The 24451-nt window shown below is 32.2% G+C and overlaps 3 protein-coding genes across 3 annotated transcripts in view; 1 reads left to right on the top strand and 2 right to left on the bottom strand.

Annotated features, from left to right (window-relative positions):
• The window catches only part of LOC139497637 (mucin-22-like), a 326590-nt gene that overhangs the window by 90586 nt on the left and 211553 nt on the right, over positions 1-24451 (bottom strand). The window lies entirely within an intron of this gene.
• LOC139520721 (hepatocyte growth factor-like) overlaps positions 1-24451 on the bottom strand; it is a 59591-nt gene that overhangs the window by 1191 nt on the left and 33949 nt on the right. Inside the window, exon 4 of the mRNA XM_071313605.1 lies at positions 15299-15493. Coding sequence (XP_071169706.1) covers positions 15299-15493 — 195 coding nt within the window. The remainder of the gene's footprint in view (positions 1-15298; positions 15494-24451) is intronic.
• On the top strand, positions 18456-22083 carry LOC139499250 (zinc finger MYM-type protein 2-like). The gene is made up of 2 exons (XM_071287927.1): positions 18456-19102; positions 20844-22083. The coding sequence occupies exons 1-2, from the start codon at positions 18669-18671 to the stop codon at positions 21814-21816; spliced, it is 1407 nt and encodes a 468-aa protein (XP_071144028.1). The 5' UTR covers positions 18456-18668; the 3' UTR covers positions 21817-22083.

The raw sequence follows: 24451 nt of genomic DNA, 5'->3' as shown, positions 1-24451 counted from the left end.
ATGTACTTTCATTGAACATCATAGTAAAATCTTTAAATATAGATTTTGTTACTCTGGTCGTTCCTGGTGCAGGTGGATCCTAAAGTGAGAATCGGACATACTATTTACGATGTATACTATCAACTACACAAAGTTTTTATTGACGTTTTTGTCAAATTGACTGTTTGTTGACGTCTTTGTTAGATTTATTTATATGTTTGTTTTGATATTTTCGTCTTTGTGATTTTGTTTTTGTTTTAAAAAATTGATAATTACCACGTGGACCTCGGCAGAAATAATTCTGAGTATTCTTTATTTTGATTGATAAGTATGTAGTGTGTGAGCAGAAAGTTGATAAACCAGGGTTATGTCAAAGTCTTGTCCTTTTTCACTAAAATAATCATCGAAAGATACCAAGAACTTGTTGATAAATATTCCGTACAAAAAATACATAATGGTCTTGAAGTATAGATTCTAGGTACTGACGTTGTTTATCATCTTAATAACGTGTCAAGGTATTCTCTTAATTGTCTTTGTAAATGATTAACCTTTACTCCTACTTATTTTCGATAATATCCTTTTGCCGTGGCTCGGTACTTTTAAACTCCGCAATTATGTCATAGCGTTATGACAATTTTTTGTATTCATGTCATTAATTTTTGCGAATGTGCTTTGTCTATATGCTGTTTCGTTTTTCATTGTTAACATTTTTCTTTGCTTTTATAGTGAGAAGGATTATAACACAATGTTGACTATTATACTCCTATTTTAGACATTTTTACCTACATGTATTTAGGAGGCTCGAGAGAACAAACATTTCAGCAAAAACATTTGTTTTTCATTACACATTTTATTTATTAGTTTATTAGTTGTTACTTTATCATATGGTAAAAAAATCAACCCAAAAAATCCATTCGCGTAGGCCCCAGGTGACTTTAAAAATGTATATAAAATTTAAAAGGCTCCAAATTATTTCCCTTTGGTGCAAAAAAGCCATTTGTTTGCATAAAAACTGAAATATCTTTTTAAGTCATCGGTTATTTTTACTTTTTATTATTTTTTTCGATTAAGCTGTACTTAAACTTAACTATTGTAAAATTTAAGCGATTTCTGTAATTTCTTTCTTTTTTTATTTCGATATTAACCTCTATTTTTCCTATTAGTTCAACAGAAAAATAGTACTTTTACAAAAATGTATGCTTCTTTTGATGGCAGATTGCGAGCTTAAATTAACGTTGACCCCATTTTTTTATTTTATTTTTCTATTAAGTATATGACAGTGTTTATTTGTAGAAAAATATAGTGAAATCCTATATTTAAAAATTTATACCCGCGAGCCCCCTTAAGTCTGCTTTTTTTTTTTCATATTGTTGTCAATATAATGGAATTGTATGCATCTGTCTTACAAGTGAGAGATTATGCTAGCTATAAAACCAGGTTAAATCCACCATTTTCTACATAAGGAAATGCATGTACCAAGTAAAATATATGACAGTTGATTTCCATTATTTGATGTGTTTGAATTCTTAATTTTGCCATTAATTTTGATAAAATACTTTCCGTTTTGAATTTTTCTTGGTATTTATTTTTACTTTTTTACCGGGATATAATTTCGTTGTTATGTCATTTGTTTAATTATTTCCTTGCAGAGCCGAGAAAACTTGTAATAGAGTCAGATTCCATTGCTAAATATGTGTCCCTTAAAAGTGCTGATGTTTGCTGCCCGAGGGGCATACATTTAATATATCACTTATCAACTAATCAAGCACAAGGAGAGTATTTATCAATGTTATCAATTATTTACTAATTCATGGTGGTACAAATGATATGCATTCGCTATTTATTGATCAATTGAAGTTGTCTACTGTATTTTGATTTCTACTACTAAATCGTTATTTCCGTTTATGGTCATTGTATGGTATTCTTCCTCGCCCTGTAGATGTTGAGGAAACTGGTATGAACATAAAGGAAGTTTACATGACCTGGTTTGATTTATGTTTGAATAATAAAGAAGAATTCATTCATTCATATAGATTTTTCGTGAAATGTGGTAGACCAAAGATGTAGTTATTCGCATCTAGGGAAATTGGTTAACATCTGTATTATGAAGGTACACGTCAAGTGGGTATATATTTTAAAAGAAGAGTTGCTCATTCAATTTAATTTGTGATAGCTTGTTATTTGAGATACCTTTCTCAGACAGAGTTGAAATGATTGATATTCATGTTCATGCCATTTTCCTGTTTATTTTGAGTCTATGGTTAATATTATTTCTTCCATACTCCAGTTGGTTTTGCCTGCATTTTCTATTTGTTCATAGTATCTTTAATAGGATGGAGTTGTATTTATCATCATATTTCTAATTTTCTGTTAGTTTAATATATCGTGTATTAAGGATTTTAATTTTATTTTGAGGTAAGGTAAGGGACTTTTTTCAGTGAGTTTTGTTCACACAGGAGTATGCTGTTTTTTGTCATTAAAAGTTTCATGGTTAATATTGTTTCTTCATTGCTTGCTTTGCTTATTTAGTTGTTGCATGCTTAATGCTCAAGTATATTGTTCAATATTTTTTTTTACATCTTTTTAATTCAAAATCATTGTTCATATAATATAAATAAATAAAAAAGATGTGGTATGAGTGCTAATAAGACTCCCCATCCAAGTCACAATGACTTTTGTGGCTGCTTTTGACTTGGCGGCTAGCGCAAATGTGTATCTGATCTGTTTAAATTATTTATATTTTTTTTTATTTCTAATGGCTTCTGGCGTACTTGCTTATTAAGATTTTTGTAGTGAATGCTAGTTGAATTCTTTATCCTGGTCTTTGAAATATATGTGTTTGTGTGTTTTGTTATATATTGTGCCGTAATAAAATTGAGTAATTTTGATTTCCTTTGTGTGAAGACTGGTAATTTTCAATTGTTTTAGCTTTTAAAAATTGATAATTACCACGCGAATCACTGTTTACATTTTGCTCGTAAGAAATTAATCTGAGTATTCTCTATTTTGATTAGTCAGCATGTTACCTTGATATAGGCCGCTCATATATATTTGTTTGCTTCGGGATTCGCGGCACATTTGAAATTTCTTGTTGAGAAAAAATATTTAAGATTACAACTGTGCAAAATAATTTGTTATTCTATGTATTTTTCATTTCCTATTGTTAATTATCCATTTTTAGATGGTGACGTTCCCTTGTCACCATCTTATGGTGTTCATATATCTCAACTTGTACGATTCGCTCGTGTATGTAACAACGTTTAAGATTTTAGCGAGAGAAATTTATGTATTACTGAAAAATTATTACACCAGGGTTTTCGATATCACAAACTAGTCTAAACATTTACTAAATTTTATCATCTGTATAGGGAAATAATTCATAAATATAACTCAACATGCATACATCTTATACGTTCAGGTATTTCACATCCAATCTTTTATGGTAATATTCTGTACAAAGCACCAAAATGTCAGTATTCACCTCAAAAGGTTTCAAAACCTTAAACAGACTTATTAAGAAGGGATATAGTTACGATATTGTTGTCAAGTCATTAAAGATTGCATATTTTGGCTTTAATATTGATTCACTTATAGGGTCTTTGCATCGGAACTAAACACATTTATTTAAAAAAACAGTTGTTGTCATGACACGGGTTATGTTCTACTCATATATTTTATGATAGTATGATACTAAACCCCTAACCGGAGGGATTGTGCCTGATATTCATATGATGAAGACATAATCGTTCAATCAGTTTAATTGAGGTCTGGAGCTGGCACGTCAGTTAATTGCTAGTAGTCTGTTGTTATTTATGTATTATTGTCATTTTTTTTTATTTTCTGTTGTTACATCTTCTGACATCGGACTCGGACTTCTCTTGAACAGAATTTTAATGTGCGTATTATTATGCGTTTACTTTTCTACATTGGCTAGAGTTATAGGGGGAGGGTTGAGATCTCATAAACATGTTTAACCCCACCGCAATTTTGCGCCTGCCTCAAGTCAGGGGCCTATGGCCTTTATAGTCTTGTATGATTTTTAATTTTCGTTTCTTGTATATAATTCGGAGTTTAGTATGACGTCCATTATCACTGTACTGTTATACATATTTTTTAAGGGGCCAGCTGAAGGACGCCTACGGATGCAGGAGGTTCTCGCTATATTGAAGACCTATTGGTCACAAACAAATATAAGTAAACAATTCAAAGTGTGCAGAAAACGAGTCGAAAATAACAAACAGACAATCAAAATGTATTAATAGATAAAAAAAAAACAATGACAACACCATCAAAGCAAAACAAAAAACAATGAAAGATCAAAAAGACAAAAAGAATAAGCAGCTTGCTAAGTTTCACTTTCATATATTTATTGATGATGTTCTGTCATGATCTAACCCATTTTCGATGAGTGCTTACTTATTTTATATAGTAAACTTGAAATTAAGGAGACTCAAAATTAGACGGTCTACTTCATATCTTTATCTTTTTCTCGATATTGACACAGATGGACAACTTCAAACTAGAATCTATAAGAACGCGATGTATTAAAAACAAGAGGCGAAAGATACCAAAGAGACTTTAAAACTAAGAAGTCGAATCAAAAACAGACAACGCCATAGCTAAAAAAGAAAAATACCAACAGAAAAACAACAGTTTAAAACACACAACATATAAAACCAAAGATTGAGCAGGACAAACTCCACCAAAAAATGGGGGTGATCTCAGCTGCTTCGGAAGGGTAGGCAAATAGTGCTCCAAATGTGGCATACGAAAAGAGGACGGGATTGTAGTTACGACAATTGGAAAATATCTTTTGTGATCTGTGAAACAGATATTCCATAACGATCAACCAACTCATGATGGCGTCCGTAAAATTAACGAAGGAATGCTTTCAATTTCACCACTTGAAACTCTTTGTTTAATAGCTTTCTTGTGAGCAGCAACCCTCTATCAAGAAATCATGATAGGAACTATAAGCCCTGGAATGACGTATCAACTAACTTGGAGTTATTTACTCCGTATGCAGGCGCTGTTGGAATGTTGCTACATGGAAATGGAAATTTCACAATTGTCTAGCTGAAATTATCTCTTTTGAAGTTTTGATTTCAACCCACCCTTGTTGTTATTTTCTAAATGTAAGTCAAGATATGAGGCAGACTTAACTGTATCTGTTGTCAGAACGATCTATCCCTCACTAAGACAAGGTACGTGTTACTAAGTTGATCATTCATTTTGGTGAAACAAAGCTAGACCAGCCCTTCAATATGTCTTTTAGTTTTTGAGGAATTGGGAATATTTTTGTAAAGTGTAGAAAAATTAAATGCTTTAATACTATTGCAAGATGAAAGAATCTCAAATTGTATGTATTCTAAAAGATCTTTGTTTTTAGTTTAAAGTATCCAAAAACTGAGTCACGCCATCCCTATAATAGTTAGTTTCACAATAATTTTGAAGTCCGGCTTGATGTTAATAATTTAAAAGAGGTTTCGTGCAGCACTTGTAAGACCCAGCAGTATAACATTGTTTGTAGTTTAGTTATCCAATACAGTAAAGGAAGATACAGTTCTACATCTTTGGTTGAAATCCCAAATGAACATAAAACTGACCTATGATTATCCAGGGTTTCCAGTTTGGTAAGTGTCCGGGGGAGGGGTATATGTTGGTAGGACATGTTTTGTTTTCAACATTAGTGTCTTTTTTAAGATTGATGTAGCATGAGTTATCAGCTTTACATTTCTCGGCAGTAACATAAGCTCTGCTCTATCATATGGCGTTAACATATCTCAAGTTTATAATTGATTTATAGGCAGCAACCCTCTATCACGAAAATCATGATAGAAAACGCAAGCTATGAAAAGTCGTATCAACTATACTTATGGTATCCTTATATAATATTTACAGTTATTGCTGTCGACAAAAGGGGAATAATTATATTTTTGAATTTTTTGTTACCAGTGACGGACAAATTCCGGACTGTCATGCTTTCTCAGCATTATTTGGTGTATCAATGTCTTATATGTCAATAATGACAAGGATTAATTGTAAAATGGAAAAGGTCAATAAAAAATATTAATACTTATCATCGACTTTAGGTTTTCCACTAAAATTAAGTTGTCATGCATTAAGAGAGGTTTTTAAACACACGGTATTCAACTTAGTGGGAGTAAATTTCAGTAATTTTCTTTTCAGAACAGTTTGTGTGGTGGTCCTAGTTTTCATAGGCTTTTCTTTTTATCAGATAACAGTGAAACAATCGAAAATCAAGTAGATTCCGCCAATCAAACGGAAAAACTAAAATGTTTATGAAAATATTGACTAAAACAAAATAGGGCTACCCTATATCTTTTAAAAGTTAGATGGGCTAAATGTTTCAACATAGTCATCGAATTTTGAATTATTCATTGAGGCACCATTGTCGTAGTAGCTGAACGTGAAGTTAAAGGAAAACGGTTTCATTCATGCTGAGCAGCTACTGTATAAATGTCTGCCTTATATGAATACAGGAGTCAGAAAGAAAACTACAGTTTGTTCACATAAAGATTTCGATTGTTTCTTATAAATTTTATGTTCATGTTCTTCAAACATATCAAAGATGTTATCAATTAAAAAACAAGATTCCAGTTTTAGAATTTGTTAATATTTGAATAAGAGTGCTTTGCTCATTGTTTACGGCCGTACGGTGACCTATAGTAGTTAATTTCTGTGTCATTTTGGTCTCTTGTAGCGAGTTGTCTCATTGGCAATCACACCACATCTTCTTTTTTATATTATATAACTAAGAATGATTTATCCTTCTTTAAAAAGGTGATAAATGTATATATGTTGAAAAGAGGGGCGAAAGATACCAATGAAACATATGAAACTCATAAATCGAAAATAAAGTGACACTAAAAATGAAAAATACAAACAGACAAATAATAGTACACAAGAAACAGCATAGACAACTAATGACCAAGCAACACGAACCCCAACAAAAACTTGGGTTGATCTCCGGTGGTCTTTTATAAAAAAAAACTTCAAAGTCTTTAAAATCTAGTATGGGGCATCTAGTTGGTATTCTAAACTATTTATTGGGTTTGTTTTGAATTAAGTACTTATTAATTTATTTTCAAAAAAGCTGGTCAAAACAAAAAAATCCCGCACTATCCTAATAACCGCCACTAATAAACCCTTCTACATTTTTTTTTTTATTAAATAGAGTATTGTAGGTACGATACAGTAACTAAATCTTTCATTATGTCACAATTTTGAGTTTGTGTGAATGATATAATTAATTATGAATGAAACACTAACTATGATTCAAATGATTTGAAATCATGATCTAGGGGAAGAAAACGATGAATATATGTTGAAAGTTATTATTCGAAAACTTGTTTTAGATTTTATTGAGAAAGATTCTCATTCGACATTTTATCTACTCCATTGGTTACAATAAGAAAGAACAGTCAAACAGAAAGGGTCACAATCACTGAACGTTTCATATTCATCAAACACTATTTTTAAATGCAGCCCTATTATGCATAGATTTTATAGGTCAACTTCCTCTGACACAGTTGACCTTAGAGGAATTAGGCTATTATTTTAGGTCTTTCTTGGTATTATAGCTCTTCAAATGTTTCGGTTCTTATTCATTCTTGACTTTCAAGGTAAAAAAAAGGTAAAAGGTATAAAGCATTTAGGAATAGATTGTAACTATATACAAGTACAATTTAAAAATATGCATAATTAAAATTATGAAATAAGACAAATATGCACTCTCAAGTTGTTATTCTCCAAGGATAACCCATGATACCATTTCCGATTATTTCCAAACGGGACCCCTTAAAGGGTATATTGCTAAGACCAAAAAGTTAAGAAATTAAAAAGAGGCATGGCAACTATTTAAGTTTAGTCAAAATAAATAATTAAGATACAAACTTATTATGTGTTGCGTTATTGCGGCTTTGCATGTTTGTTTGTCATGTATTGATTTAATGTTATATTGAAGCGCATTCTAATTTTAAATAGTATTGACGAAAACTAATATTGCGTCGACCCAGTTAACTTTAGGAACAACAAGATTGTGGTTGTTCCTACTTAGACTTTAAAAAACAATCTTTCAAATATGCGGGACACTTGTTATTAGAGATCTTATATGCGTGTTCTAATCTTTATTACTCTACTTTATTTTCAATGCTTAAAAACAACTTTTAATTGTTCTGGTTGGTGGTCATTAGACCAAGATTTTTTTTTATAAATCTAACAGTTTTGTTTTGAACAAATTTAATTTTGTGTTTTACCGTTTGTGATACTTCGGCGTACAAAGAAGAACATGGATAGTGAATGTGACACTGGATTATAGATTTGTGGGTTTTAGTTTACAAACAGGTTGCATTAAGATACAAAAATTTGGATATAGATTTTATCTTTTTGATAATTGAGTTCACTGCATCTTTACTTGACAAGTTTTGGTCTAAGTCTATCCTAAATATTTATACTTTGGCTGTGATTTAACTAAATGATCGTTACATTATATTTGAAAATGTATTACTTTCTTCTGTTTTCGTTTTTGACAAAATTAATACATTTTGTTTTATCCAGATGTAAAAATAGCTTATTGTCAACGAGCCAGATGCTATAGACTCTGATTTCTTTGCAAACTTCCTGATGAAGGTCAGCTATTGACAGTTCTGGATTATTAATAGCACAGTCATTATTAGCTTACCTGGCCTAAAAGGCCATGTGAGCTTTTCTCATCACTTGGCGTCCGTCGTCGTCGTCGTCGTCGTCTGTCGTCGTTAACAATTTTTCAAACATCTTCTCCTCTGAAACTACTGAATGGATTTGAATGAAACTTAAAATGATTGTTCCTTAGATTATCCTGCACAAAGTGTGTGCTTCGATTTTTGATCCGTCAAAAAACATGGCCGCCGTTACTTAAAATAGAACATAGGGGTCAAATGCAGTTTTTGGCTTATAACTCAAAAACCAAAGCATTTATAGCAAATCTGACAGGCAGTAAAATTGTTCATCAGGTGAAGATCTATTTGCCCTGAAATTTTCAGATGAATCGGACTTTGTGTTGTTGGGTTGCTGCCCCTGAAATGGTAATTTTAAGGAAATTTTGCTGTTTTTGGTTATTATCTTGAATATGATTATAGATACAGATAAACTGTAAACAGCAATAATGTTCAGCAAAGTAAGATCTACAAATAAGTCAACATGACCAAAATGGTCAGTTGACCACTTTAGGAGTGATTGCCCTTTATAGTCAATTTTTAACCATTTTTCGTAAATCTTAGTAATCTTTTAGAAAAATCTTCTCCTCTGAAACTACTGGGCCAAATTTAATCAAACTTAGCCATAATCATTATTGGGGTATCAAGTTAAAAAAATGTGTCCGCTAACTCGGCCAACAAACCAAGATGGCCGCCATGGCTAAAAATATAACATGGGGGTAAAATGCAGTTTTTGGCTTATAACTCAAAAACCAAAGCATTAAAAGATCAATCTGACAGGAAGTAAAATTGTTGATCAGGTCATGATCTATCTGCCCTGGAATTGTCAGATGAATCGGATAATCGGTTGTTAGGTTGCTGCCCCTGAATTGGTAATTTTGAGGAAATTTTGCTGTATTTTTTTTTTTATCTTTAATATTATTATAGATAGAGATAAACTGTAAACAGCAATAATGTACAGCAAAGTAAGAACTAAAAATAAGTCAGTATGACCAAAATAGTAAATTGACCCCCTAAGGAGTTATTGCCCTTCATAGTCAATTTTTAACAATTTTCTTAAAATTTGAAGATTTTCAATAACATTTTCCAAAGAAAGTACTGTTATAGATAGAGATAATTGTAAGCAGCAAGAATGTTTAGTAAAGTAAGATCTACAAACACATCACCATCACCAAAACACAATTTTGTCATGAATCCATCTGTGTCCATTGTTTAATATTCACATAGACCAAGGTGAGCGACACAGGCTCTTTAGAGCCTCTAGTTTAATATTGCTAATTGTTCAAAATTGATTCTTGTAGTAAATTCTGCATTTGATATATAAAAAAGAAGATGTGGTATGATTGCCAATGAGACAACTATCAACAAAAGACCAAAATGACACAGATATTAACAACTATATGTCACCGTACGGCCTTCAACAATGAGCAAAGCCCATACCGCATAGTCAGCTATAATAGGCCCTGATAAGACAATGTAAAACAATTCAAACGAGAAAACTAACGGCCTTATTTATAAAAAATAATGAACGAAAAACAAATATGTAACACATAAATAAACGACAACCACTGAATTACAGGCTCCTGACTTGGGACAGGCACATACATAAATAATGTGGCGGGGTTAAACATGTTATGTTCACTTTGTTCTATTTCTTCAATTTCTTTTTCAACAAGTTTTTCACATTTCTAATGGACCCAGTGATTGTAAAATTGAGAATGGAAATGGGGAATGTGCCAAAGAGACACCAACCCGACCATAGAAAAAAACAACAGCAGAAGGTCACCAACAGGTCTTCAATGTAGCAAGAAATTCCCACACCCGGAGGCGTCCTTCAACTGGCTCCTTAACAAATATATACTAGTTCAGTGATAATGAACGCCATACTAATTTCCAAATTGTACACAAGAAACTAAAATTAAAATAATACAAGACTAACAAAGGCCAGAGGCTCCTGACTTGGGACAGGCGCAAAAATGCGGCGGGGTTAAACATGTTTGTGAGATCTCAACCCTTCCATCTATACCTCTAGCCAATGTAGAAAAGTAAACGCATAACAATACGCACCTTAAAATTCAGTTCAAGAGAAGTCCGAGTCTGATGTCAGAAGATGTAACCAAATAAAATAAACAAAATGACAATAATACATAAATAACAACAGACTACTAGCAGTTAACTGACATGCCAGCTCCAGATTTCAATTAAACTTATTTTAAGCCATTTAGTATAATTGTGAGATTATCCGGTATTGAAATTAACTACAAGACCAGCGATACCTGGAGATTCCCACCCTGATCGCTAGTACCTATAGATGAATTTAGCAACATTAAAAAATTGCTTGTTTTGTGATCTTACGCAACCATACTCTTGCTAGGTTTGTGTCTGGATGTATTTCGTCACGGTACAAGTTAAAGTTATACTGATCAGATGCCCGACATTTGGAATATGGTTTTTCCTTGTTTACTTTATAATATATATCTGAGGCATATTTGGTGTAATTGATCCAAAATTCCTGTTGAGGTTGCCTATATGCTCATTCATTTCTGAATATTGTTTTAGAAGTTTAATGTCTTGTTCTAAAAATGCTTAAGCTCTGGATGTTGTTTGTATTTATTCCATGCATATATAGAGTATGATGGGAGTTGCAAGAAGGTGAGTTTACAGCCTGGATAGGGTCCAAAAAGTTCAATGATATGTTGATAACTAGCAGTAAGTCTTTTGATGGTGTCTTTTGTTCCTCAAACTTCAATGATATTGCTTTTCTGTCATAGGATGTTAGATCACACGTCCCTAGCCATATATAAAAGGATTTGTTGTCAAGCTGTCCAATCTTGGAGTCTAAATTGCTATGTAATAAAATTGAGAATGGAAATGGGGAATGTGTCAAAGAGACAACAACCCGACCAAATAAAAAACAACAGCAGAGGGTCACCAACAGGTCTTCAATGTAGCGAGAAATTCAAGCACCCGGAGGCGTCCCTCAGCTGGCCCCTAAACAAATATATACTAGTCCAGTGATAATGAACGCGATACTAATTTCCAAATTGTACACAAGAAACTAAAATTAAAATAATACAAGACTAACAAAGGCCAGAGGCTCCTGACTTGGGACAGGCGCAAAAATGCGGCGGGGTTAAACATGTTTGTGAGATCTCAACCCTCCCCCTATACCTCTAACCAATGTAGTAAAGTAAACGCATAACAATACGCACATTAAAATTCAGTTCAAGAGAAATCCGAGTCTGATGTCAGAAGATGTAACCAAAGAAAATAAACAAAATGACAATAATACATAAATAACAACAGACTACTAGCAGTTAACTGACATACCAGCTCCAGACTTCAATTAAACTGACTGAAAGATTATGATTTCATCATATGAACATCAGGCACAATCCTTCCCGTTAGGGGTTTAGTATCATACCATCATAACATATATGAGAAGAACATAACCCGTGTCATGCCAACAACTGTTTTTAGAATAAATGTGTTTAGTTCCGATGCAAAGACCTTATCAGTGACTCAATATTAACGCCAAAATATGCAATCTTTAATGACTTGACAACAGTATCGTAATTATATCCCTTCTTAATAAGTCTATTCAAAGGTTTTGTAAGTTTCTGAGGTGAATACTGACACCTTTGTGCTTTATAAAGAATATTACCATAAAAAATTGGATGTGAAATACCTGAACGTATTAGAAGTCTGCATGTTGAGCTATATTTACGAATGATGTCTTTATACCGATGATAAAATTTAGTAAATGTTTTGACTAGTTTGTGATATCGAAAACCCTGGTGTAATAATTTTTCAGTAATACATAAATTTCTCTCGTTAAAATCGAAAACATTGTTACATACACGAGCGAATCGTACAAGTTGAGATATATAAACACCGTAAGATGGTGACAAGGGAACGTCACCATCTAAAAACGGATAATTAACGATAGGAAATGAAAAATCATCCCTTTTATCATAAATTTTAGTATTCAGCTTTCCATTAGTGATATAGATATCAAGATCGAGAAAAGGGCAGTGGTCATTGTTAGTATTAGCTTTATTTAAAGTAAGTTCAACAGGATAAATTTCATTAATATACATACTGAAGTCGTCATTATTGAGAGCCAAAATATCATCCAAATATCTAAAAGTATTATTAAATTTGTTTATCAGATGTTGTTTCGATGGGTCTTTGCTTATTTTTGTCATAAATGTAACCATTCAAGTCCTTGTGTTGAGGTACGTCCAGACCTGAACCACCACTTGATCGTGTTTTCTGTCCAGACCTAAACCACCACTTGATCGTGTTTTCTGTGGGGAGTGTACAATGTTGGCTTACCCAATATCACTTACTGTCAGTAAGAACAACTAAATTTAATAGGGGTTGACCAGGAGGTGGTACAATAAGTTCAAAAAGCTCTATAGACTGCTAAAAGTCAATGTTATATTTAAAACAATATCATTCCCTTTTGTTTTAAGACGTAAAAGTATCTGTTATATTTTTACAACATTAGCTTACATAAAAATGTTTTATTCGGTAACACAATGAAGCAAAATTTTCAACTCCTGAATAACGTAAAAAGTTCCACTGTAGTTCATAAAAATGTGAGTACTATTAAAACTAATTCAGAGTGATGATTATTGATGGGTGCATACGGAGTATCTGAAAACATTTAAAAAAATGGCCGCTATGACATGCGGTTTGTGGATGGGCTCACCACTGTCGGATTGTTTTAGTGTTTATACATCAGATAAAATTCATAAACAAATATACATGTATTTCGCCAGTTGCAGTGTTAGATGTACTAATTGGATGTATTTGCAATGTTCTTGTCATAATATATCTTCTTAAATATAAAGTTCAACGAAAATTTTCCTTTCCCAAATTCGAACCACCACCTTTTATTCAAGCATGCGCATTACTACATGGATAATTCGGAAATTGAGGTTTAAACTTTCTAAGCCAAAATTGACTTTAGATGGATTTTGGCTAATTTTTTTTATCACATTTGGTCATATAGCTCTTCAACTGTTTCTGGGTTCTCATACATATTTTGATTTCGCTTTGAAATATTCGGCTATGTGAGCGTTTTTAGCGAAGGTAACGTAACGGTACCCAAATTGCAACGAGTACCCAAATTGCACCTATTTAGTAAAAATAGCAGCGGAAATCTTACAAGATTTCTCAGAGACTAAACAATTTGTATTTTTATGATTTGATACTATACACATCCTTCAACATAGGTAAAAATATTTAGATATGCTCAAAACGTTCATAGTATTTATCAACAGGTGGAAGTGTTTACTGAAAAAGCAAAATATACTAAAACGTTACCATGCGACGTCATCACAACGTCATCTTTTTAAAATGAGCAAATACAATATGTTACAAGTATCCTTGTCTTAAAAAATGAAGAGTAAGCATGGACTAATATCCAACTGTTCAAAATATTTGAAAAAAATAAACAAAAAAACAAAAGCTCTGTTATTAGACTTTTCACGATGCGAATTTAAGCATGGATGCAATTTGGGTACTCCTCATTTCTGAATCATTGATGGTTTGGAGGTCAGTTTAGACCAATTTTTCCATGATTCCATATGATTCAAAATTAAATTGGTGAAACCATATAATAAATAATGATACATCTACAAAATAAACATATAATGAAAACTTTAGTATGAAGTATAAATAAACGTAGGTTAAAACACTCAAAATAGGTGCAATTTGGGTACCCTGACGTCACAATTGTTTGTAATTTTTTTTATTACCATACTGCACATTCAATTAGCATTTTTAAACATTTAACTGTCCTAGGTCAGTCAAAATGGTGCAATGTTTCTTTTAATAAAAATAAGGATATAAAGTATGATTGTTAATGAGACAAGCATCCACTATATAACGTGGATGTAAGCAACTGATTATGTTTATGTAATATTTGAATTTAGGAGATAACTGTATTGTATTTTAAGGCCTTCGTAAAACGTAGATTTTACTGTCGCAAACTTAGTTTAACTAGCGACGCGCAGTGGAGATAGGTAAACGGATATTTGCGACAATAAAATCAAGTTTTACGAAGGACAAGCCTAAAATACAATACAGTTATCTCCATTCTACTGCCACATGTTGAAATAAATGTTAGTTGATAAATATTTTGGCTTAAAAATGGCATAAATGAAAAAGTCCGCTAAACTGTTGCATCGTCCATAGCATCTAAACAATGTGACGTCATATGTATACTCTGGATGTCAAACATAAACACTAGACGTATTCAAACTTTTTGTACCCCACAGACTGGTTTCAATATAGACAAAAAGATTTTGAGGCTCAAAATGTGACCATCTTGTTTATTTTTTGAGAAATTATATACCCCAAAACAATCGCAAATCAAAATGGAGGCTTTCACAGTAACGGACTGGTAAAATGTGGAATTTAACCCCTCAAAATATTGGTGATCGTCTAATGAAAATTATCGTTATAAACTTATTGCATTAGAATGGATTATATATATAGAGCTCACCATCACGGCATAAAATTGTTATCTTACATTGTATTAGAAGTTTATTATCATTAAAAATGTATTATTAATTATATATTAAACTTACGTGTGCACGAAGTAGAATAGTCAGTAGTCCACTGATCATCCGAACCACACTGAGCCACGGGACAATGATCAACAGAAGTTCCTTGTGTCAGTGTATCACATGTGAACACCATTCCAATAAATTTAGCAATGTGGAAGTGGGACGTTGTTCCAAACGGTATAACAGGAAGCCTTTCATCAACACCACAAGCATCACCTTATTATAAACAAGTATTTGTTAGTTTCATTTCTGAACAATAAATTATATATGGGTCATTTTCAAAAAATGTCGAATTTTCAGTACACCCATGCTAAAAATTTTATTTCTAATGGAAATTTCAGTTGTAATGGTTTCAATGAAAGCTTGTCGTATTTGTGATTCAAAACATTGATAATAAACACACCTTACATCTATTTTGATAAGATCAAACTGCATTAAAGTCCGATTTTGGGGGTATGTGTGTGCTTACAGTGTCAGAAAAACACATTTCAAATGATTTTTTTCCGATTTTCTGATCTCTTTGATATCTGCAAAAGGTACTTTTTAAGAATGTTAAATATTACTCTAACGAAAAATCGTAGCTGTTTTATCATTGTACAATGTATGTAATATATTATCTACAAACTAAATTCCATCAGCGTACGGGAGGTTCATGTCCATCCTGTTACCGCTTCTTAAAAATCAGACGTTAAATTATTCTCCCTATGAATATTAAATCAGTCAGTGTTGATTTCAAAAGTGCAAAGTAATCTTTACATTTAAAACGCCTAGATTAATTACACCAACAGTATGCTTGTAAAAAGTGCAATAACGTGTTAGAAACCAAATTCAAATTAAAAAACCTTAATCACTTCACCAACGGGAGTAGTTATTTCAGTCGGAAAGCTGACCCCGGTTTGACCCCATTTCTTAAAGCAACAATGGACGTCATGTGATTACCATATATGGGCATTTTTTTACCAAAAAAAAGTGAAGCCCGTTTTTTGGAATTTGTAGTACTTTGCATGAATTAAAACTAATTTCCTTTAAAGTGAACATTCTTGGGTATATAAGAAATATATTACTCATTATGGATTAAACTCATTTTTTTCTCTCAAAATGTGTCTTCAAAGTCAAGGTGTTGGCGAAAAAAATTGGTCACAGAAAATTAAAATCGTAATTTTCTGTCTTAACTTCTCGGGAAGCTATACTGAATTTAAATTATGTTATGTAACAGAACTTGGACTATGATATGTCAAATTTGTGCCACTTGATATGCTAAGATACGCAAATGTGCCACTTTGATGTGTCGATATTTCTGAGGAAGCGGGGCCGACGGTAATTCACGAGTTACGTCCCTTTGTTTGACACTATTATGAATAAACTATTGTTATATATCAAGCACCATATGCTGTTATTTACATGTGAATATTATTAAAATAACCTTAATAAATATATTTTGATACTGTAAACATGTGCAAAAAAATAGAGAAACACATTTTATCACTTTTCAGAACTCAGTCCCAGTGAAATAGGCCCTATGTGTCCCTATGTGCCATAATAATTTAATATTAATTTCATATACCAAGAGTTAATTAAATATTTATGTTTTGGTAAGTATTTTTACTACTGTAACCAAATTATTTTAACACAGAAATAAATTTCTACTCAATTAATACAAGGGGTAATCAAAATATTCATGAGTAATGGATCTGACAAGACAGGATTAAAATGATAAAAAACAGGAATTCCTTTTCATTACTGATACCTGGTCCTAACTTTTTCTTTTAAACTTGAAAATAAATCATAATGAAGGTATTCTGAATGTAAAATCTTCATTATTTGAAATGAAAGGAAATTAGTTTGTAATCCTTTTAGGAACAATCTAAATATATAACAATAAATATTGTCTCATTTATTTCATGCAAGTTAGTTTTAGATTGGCGTTTTCATGACAGAACAAGTCCAACAACACAATAAACACGCAGATGTTGAATTAGTGAAAATTGTGCCACATTGAAATAAAATATATATATTTATAAATATTTTTATCTTTTATGTTTCATAAAAATCTTTTGAAAATTATAGAAATAAACAGGTACGTATAATACTACAGTTTTTCCTGCAGTTACCGCAGTAATTGTTTTTTTAGGTTTCGTATTTCCTCACGTGCGTGACAATTTAGTCTTGTTTAATTAATTAAAAACGAGAATGTGTCCGAAGTATAGGTGTTCTACTCGCACTATCCTTTTCTGTGTTTAATGGACCGTAATATTGTGATAAAACATGTACACCAACTTGGACCAGTTACGATAGTTTCTGGCTCAATACTGCATGATGTAAGTTAGTTGAATTTAGAACTTGACAAGGTACATGTATACTCCAAGAAAGTAAAGGAATGTGTAATGTAAATGTGTCCGACTTACGGTCAAATTCAACCAAGGATTAATTTTGTATAGTATACTATACAAATCTTTGATTAAACTATCATATAAAAACTGGAGGGAAGAAAGATACCAAAAGAACTTTTCAACTCATAGATATATATAGAAAAAACACCAGGCTGACAACGCCATGGCTAAAAAAAAAAAAAAAAAAAAAAGACAAACGGAAGTACACACGAAACAACATAGAAAACTAAAGACTTAGCAACACATATACCCCACCAAAAACTGATGTGATCTCAGGTGCTCCGAAAGGATGAGCAGATCCTGCTCCACATGTGGCACTCGTGTTGCTCATGTTTTTACAAACCCGGTAAAATATAAATAGTCTAATTCGGTAGGTCAATTTGAAATTCATTGAAAGGAAACGGGATTAGTTACGACATTAGGAAGATATCCGATATCATCTGTGAAACGGATATTCCGTAACGGTCAATTAACTCGTGATGGCGTCCGTAAAATTTTCGAATGGAGGATTTCAAGTTGACCATAAACTGACAGAAACTTTTACAAACTTTTATCACAAATGTAGAGATTTTATTGTGGACTTTTTTCATACTGCTCAAGGAAAAAAATCAAGTATGATTCATTCGCATGATGTCATCTGGTGCAGAAAAATTGGTACCGCTTGTGTTATCCCATTTAATTATATGATAAGTATTAAGTCTAATTATTAAATTAAGAAACTTAGTATATGTAAGAACATGATAATCCTCTTCTTCATGGTTAAGTACGAGCGTTAGCGAGTACTTATCATGAAGAAGAGGGTTATCATGTTCTTACAAACTTAGAACATATAAACTCTATTCTTGATTAATTATATGTACTGTGTTAAATGGTATACATGAACACAGTTCTTGAAAATATGGCCAAACAAATAACCCCTCTAGCTAACTGTCTTGCTCTAATGACTATTAAAAGTATTATTATTTTCAAGTCAGTAACATGTATGCATCTTTAAGTCTAAAATGAATCAACTTGTTGGAATTGGAACTTTTGAATTAAAAGAAGAAGTGTCCGAGAATGATTTAATGCTTTTACCTACTCAGGACCTTGTAAAATATGAAAACGAGCCGGTCGTGTGTGAGGCTGCGGCCCCGCGTAGATTTTCTGTTCCATTGTCGGATTCAGACTTACAAGAGAGAATTCTTAAAGCTATTCCGAAAAAGACTAGAAATAACAACAAGTGGGCTTTAGGCGTCTGGGTTGCGTGGACTTTAGAAAGAAATTTGTATCAAGAAACAATAACTGATGGTGGTAATGCAATACCAAGTGATCCGAATTTACTCTCAAATGAACTTTTAAACTATTGGATGGCACACTTTATACAAGAATGTAGACGTGTTGATACCAGTCCTTATCCACCAAATTCATTGGTCCAGTTAGCATCAGGCATTCAAAGGTAAGTTACAAATTTTAAATTTCAATATATATAACACCAGGACAGCCGTTACAAGTAAAATCATCAAAATCAACATTTTATTGGAATTGTAGTCCACAGCTTCCACAATACAGTATATAGCGTTTGATGTAGATGTTACATTGTACTAAAACTATGAAAATGTAATTTTATGAATTACATTTGTGTTGATTTTGATATTTCTTTTTGTAACCGCTGTCTTGGAGTTCGGTATAGTTAAACGGGTTGGTGGAAAAGGGGGGGGGGGGGGGCAACAACTGTTGAAATACGTTCGTTTACTTGTTTTAAGGGAGCAAACATTTGATTTCGAGGGGAAAAGGGGGGTTTGCATTCTGGGTTTTTCAATACATATTGGAGACGAACTTTTACCTGAATCCTCATTTTACATTTACTGTGTCATATATATCTTGCCTTTTTTTTTACTTTTTGTCATGGCTCATACTGCTTTTTTTTGCAAAAGGTTTCACCTGTCCTTTTACATTTGATTTTAGCCCCTCTCCTTAAAAATAGTTTACTTTTAAAATGTATCGTAACTTGTTTTGTGGATGCAACATTTGAGGCAGGAATTCTAGGCAGGGGGCTTATAAAAAAAATCATCAATTGATTTTTTACTGCACATCAGAAAACCTTTCTCCTGCATTTTCGTTTACAAGTACTGTCAAAAAGGACAAGCCTGTCATATTCATCCTACCAGTTTGATTTTATAACACTGCTCATTCTGCATTTTTTTCCTAAAATGTTCGATCGTATTTTTTTACTTAAAATATCTTCCCCTCCCCCCTCCCCTCCCCCAAACCTCCAAAAATCAAAAGGGTGTTCCCTTGTTTTTTTTAAGGTAAAATCCTTTCCTTTTGTGTGTTTTTTTCTCTATTCGATACCATTTATATACCCCAAACCCTTCAACCAAAAAATATATTATAAAAAGGTGTTATTTTAAAACTACTATTATGGACAAAAAAAAATACAATAAAATAATTCGACAGTTATTTTTCGGATATTCTAATAATTTTATTCTGCTTGCCAATAATTATGTATCCCAATGTTATTATTTCCGAATATGCTTAAATTGTCTCAACCTATACTTTCAATATACTGTTTTTAATAGATAATTGAGATATGATGTATTCGTGAAGAGACAGCAAACAAACAATAATTAATTCTAAGACATACTATTACAGTTTAAATTAGTCTAGTTTTAACATGGCTAATTTCATTTTGTATTGATTTACTAAAAAGCTGTATATTCAACTCATTCGGCCAATTTTGGAAAGCAAACTCATACATGTATACATTTCTTGTCTTCTGGGGTCGTCTTCCACCCCCTCGCTCGGGAGATAAAACTCGCGTTTAAAAAAACACGAATGACAATTTTAATCTCAATTTTAACTAAGTTTTTAAACTACAATGAAACCAGTGTAAACAGAACCTTGAATGAATCGAAAACCCACCTAAACTTAACATATATGATCCTAAGTCCAGTCATATAAAATTTTATGCGATGTGAATCTGTTAAACCGAACATCTAACAAAATCTAACAAAAAATTGAAGTACCAAGGAGGTCGTACTAGACAGGTTTCACTGTATTGCAATTCGTCGTCGGTTATTTTACTTTTCTGAAAAATAATTTCTTCTTCAACCAATTCATCTTTAAAAAAGTTCTACTAATCCTTTATAAGTCTTTATATGTATTAAAACAAAGAGTAAAACCACCACTTTTTGTAGGTATCTGAGAACAGATTGTAACAGAAATGACGTGAGCCTCTTTGAAAAGGATTCATCTACATTTGCGTTTTTTAGAAAATGTCTTGACAGTCGAATGAAAGAACTAACCAATAATGGTATTGGAACTAACGTAAAAAGGGCAGACCCTATATTAACAACAGACGAGGAGGCCATGTGGGATAGTGGAGTTTTTAATTGTAACACTTCAAATGGGCTAACCAATATAGTTTTTTTCTACAACTGCAAGTTATTTGGATTTCGTGCTTTAGATGAACACAAACAACTTGATGCTAGTCAATTTCGAATTTCTGTGGACACAATTGGTAATAAATTACTCCATTATACCGGGAGGCTGTGTAAGAATGTACAAGGTGGCCTGAATAACAGAAACGTTGATGTCAAACGCATAACTCAGAAAAGTGACCCAACAAACCCAAGATGCCTAGTTACAATTTATGAGAAATACTTGTCACTTATTCCACGTGAAGGTAGGTTTTACCGTAAACCGCTACCACATAAAGCTAACGATGGTTCTATTCGCTTTAGCGTCCAGCCGATTGGTATTAACACATTGTCTAGCAAAATGAAGGAATTATTTAAGGCTGCGGGAATTTCAACTACTGATCGTAATATCACCAACCATTCTGGGAAAGTTACATGCTGCACCACACTTTTCAATGCCGGATTTTCCGATTCAACTGTAAAATCAAGAAGTTGTCACCGATCAACGGCCGTCGACACATATAAACGCCCGTTAGAAACATTACAGGATAATGTAAGCAAGGCATTACAGCCTCCAGTACCCACAAGCAAAAACGTTAAGCAAGAAAATGACTTGTCCATTGCCAAAAGTAACCAGCACAGTTTCGAAGACAAAGAAAACGATAATAGTACCATGACAATAAATGTGCCAAATTGTATAAACAAAGTTGTCATTTTCAAAAATGGAAAAAGATATTGTTTAGAAATTTGAACTGCTTGTGTATTAAAGAATATTTATTACAGTTAAATTTATACAAATAATTGAATCTTGATTAAAAAGCCTGGGGTCATAACTATTTTTTCAGTACACTGTCCTTGCGAATTGCCTCTAGGCAATATTGGCAACACTAATTGGCCCTTTGTAATTCAGAGCATAACAATAAGATAATCACTAAATAAGAACATGTTTTGTGTCATTCTTCACTATTAAGAGGGTGAAAATCCTTGCATTTCATTGGTCGAAAGCACTTTACTATGTTCTAATTCATAGAATAAACTATTGATTTTGAAATTTCAAGCACGACCTGCGTATTCTTTTCGAATCTTATATGATATACTTCCTTATGTACTTCCTGGTGACATACATCATCTGATGGATTCCACCTAGACACTAGTAGGAATGAAGTAGGAATCCACCTAGATTCAAAGATTACATATAGAAAGTAGGCGGACATGGAAAATGAACAAAATTCTGACTGGATTTTTTAATATTCCTACTTCAAAAATCCTACTACCTAGGTGGAATTTTAAAAGTCTGTATGGATTTTTTTCTGTTTTGAAAATCTGATTTGATTATTTATTTTCCTACTAAATGTTTAAGTTTCTTACCAGAAGTAATTTTATTAATTCCTACCAGAAAATCTTTCTACCTGGAAAGTTATTTTGAACTGGATTCATGTTTGCTAATGACACACATTTTGAAATGTTAAATGCAAGCAAGTTCCAGTTCACAAATTCAAAAGTTGGAGGGGAAAGAATGAAAAGTTGTATTGGAATACAATGCTGCAAGCTAGGGTCACACAACTACAATATAGAAATGTAAAAAAAATATGGCTAATCAAGACTAAAGGTAATTCTTATATATTCAAGAGGATTTTTTTATCTGCCTGCCAAAAATATTTAGTAATCAATTAATTCATCAATAGTGCATAATCTTACTTATTATTTGTTCATTAAACTAAAATAGATCTACATGTTTATGTATTATACTGTTTATAGCTGGCATGTATTGCAGTTTCCTTAAAAATGTCAAAAGTCCATTTTTTTTAAAAAGGAATTATTCCATGAATTTTCTTTGTTCTTTGTTGTTGAGATTCAAACGTAACATTGACCCAGTTGTGTATTTGTGAATATACACTTACATTTTGTATATTTTTAGATTCCTACCAAAAAATATTTTTTCTGGGTGGAATTTTGAAAAATTCCTACCAGGTTTTCTAGTAGGAATTTTATTTTCCTACCAAATTATTCCTGCTAATTTGCATATTCCTGGTAGGAATATACAATATTCCTACTAGGAAATTCCTGCTAATTTAAATTTTTAGGCTATTTTCCGTGTGGATTCCTACTACTGTCTGACAAGAATATCACTCTTTTGTGGTAGGAATTCAAAGCAATTTTCCTACTATATTCCGTGTATATTCCATATGGATTGTTTCATACAGGATAGTCCACGGACTATGTGTATAGACACCGAAGTCAACTTGAAATTCACTACATACAAATACACTTTTAAATGAAAAAGTCGAAGTTTTCAGTAACAGGAATTGAAGGAGTCAGCTGAATCCACACATTTATTGTTGAATTAACAGTGCTTTGATTTTGCAATGTAAATTATTCGTAACATTAACAGCCAAAAACAATAAAGTGTGAGAAGAAAATAGAAGACAACGTAATGGCAAAAAAATATAATTATATATACTTATAATAGGCCTACTTGAAAATACATTTTCAAGATATTTAATTATATTTATTTTAAGTATTGATACATGAACGCATGCTACGGTATACATTGTATCGAGAGACTGATCACTATCTTATATAAAGATATTAAATCTTTACATGTAAAGAGCCAGCTAATGACACATTGGAAAATCACCCTACCCCCCAAAAAAAAAAATTAACTTTTTTTTGTGGGTTTTTATGTGACATGTAAACCATAAAAAAATATAAAAATCGATTTGTCTAATAATAGAACACATATATACAACTACCTGCTATATTTCTTAAGTTTGCCATGCCAAGAAATTGCCTCCGTTGAAATTCTGCAAATATCCCATAGAGCAAATTACATGGCTGATAATATTGACCATTTGGTATATGGCCGCGTTCTAAGCGACACGTACATGAAGGTCATAAATTAATTTCTTGAATGAAATCAAATCTTTAGCTACTAATGACTGCCGTAGGAGGTCGACCATAATTTTTAGAGAGGATTTCTTGGCATGCAATGACACGTTTCTTAAATTTACGATGTATTTATTTTTTTTGCAATCCTTTCCCCTGTACTGTTTGTTTTGATTTGCTTATGTAGAGGGTTGTTTGAATAAGTAACTTTTAATAAATTTTTCAATTTCAAAATTCGACATTTTTTTTAAATGACCCATATAATGTTTTCATATATAAAGTAAAACAATAAATTCCTTTTCTTAAACTTTATGATGACGTTTTGTATCACATAGTTGAAATATACGTGGATTAAGTATTTGTTGTGTGATTATGTGTCGTATGATGAACGAAATGTCAATAGCTTTACACTATGTGAAATTCCACAAAATCCATCCATGTATGTAAAATGTCGCGAAAACAGAAAAAAAACAAGAATGTGTCCAAAGTACACGGATGCC

Source organism: Mytilus edulis, chromosome 1 (assembly GCF_963676685.1).
Source record: "Mytilus edulis chromosome 1, xbMytEdul2.2, whole genome shotgun sequence".
NCBI classification, from domain to species: Eukaryota; Metazoa; Mollusca; class Bivalvia; order Mytilida; family Mytilidae; genus Mytilus; species Mytilus edulis.
Note: the sequence above shows the minus strand (reverse complement) of the source record. Positions and strands in the feature narration are given on the sequence as shown.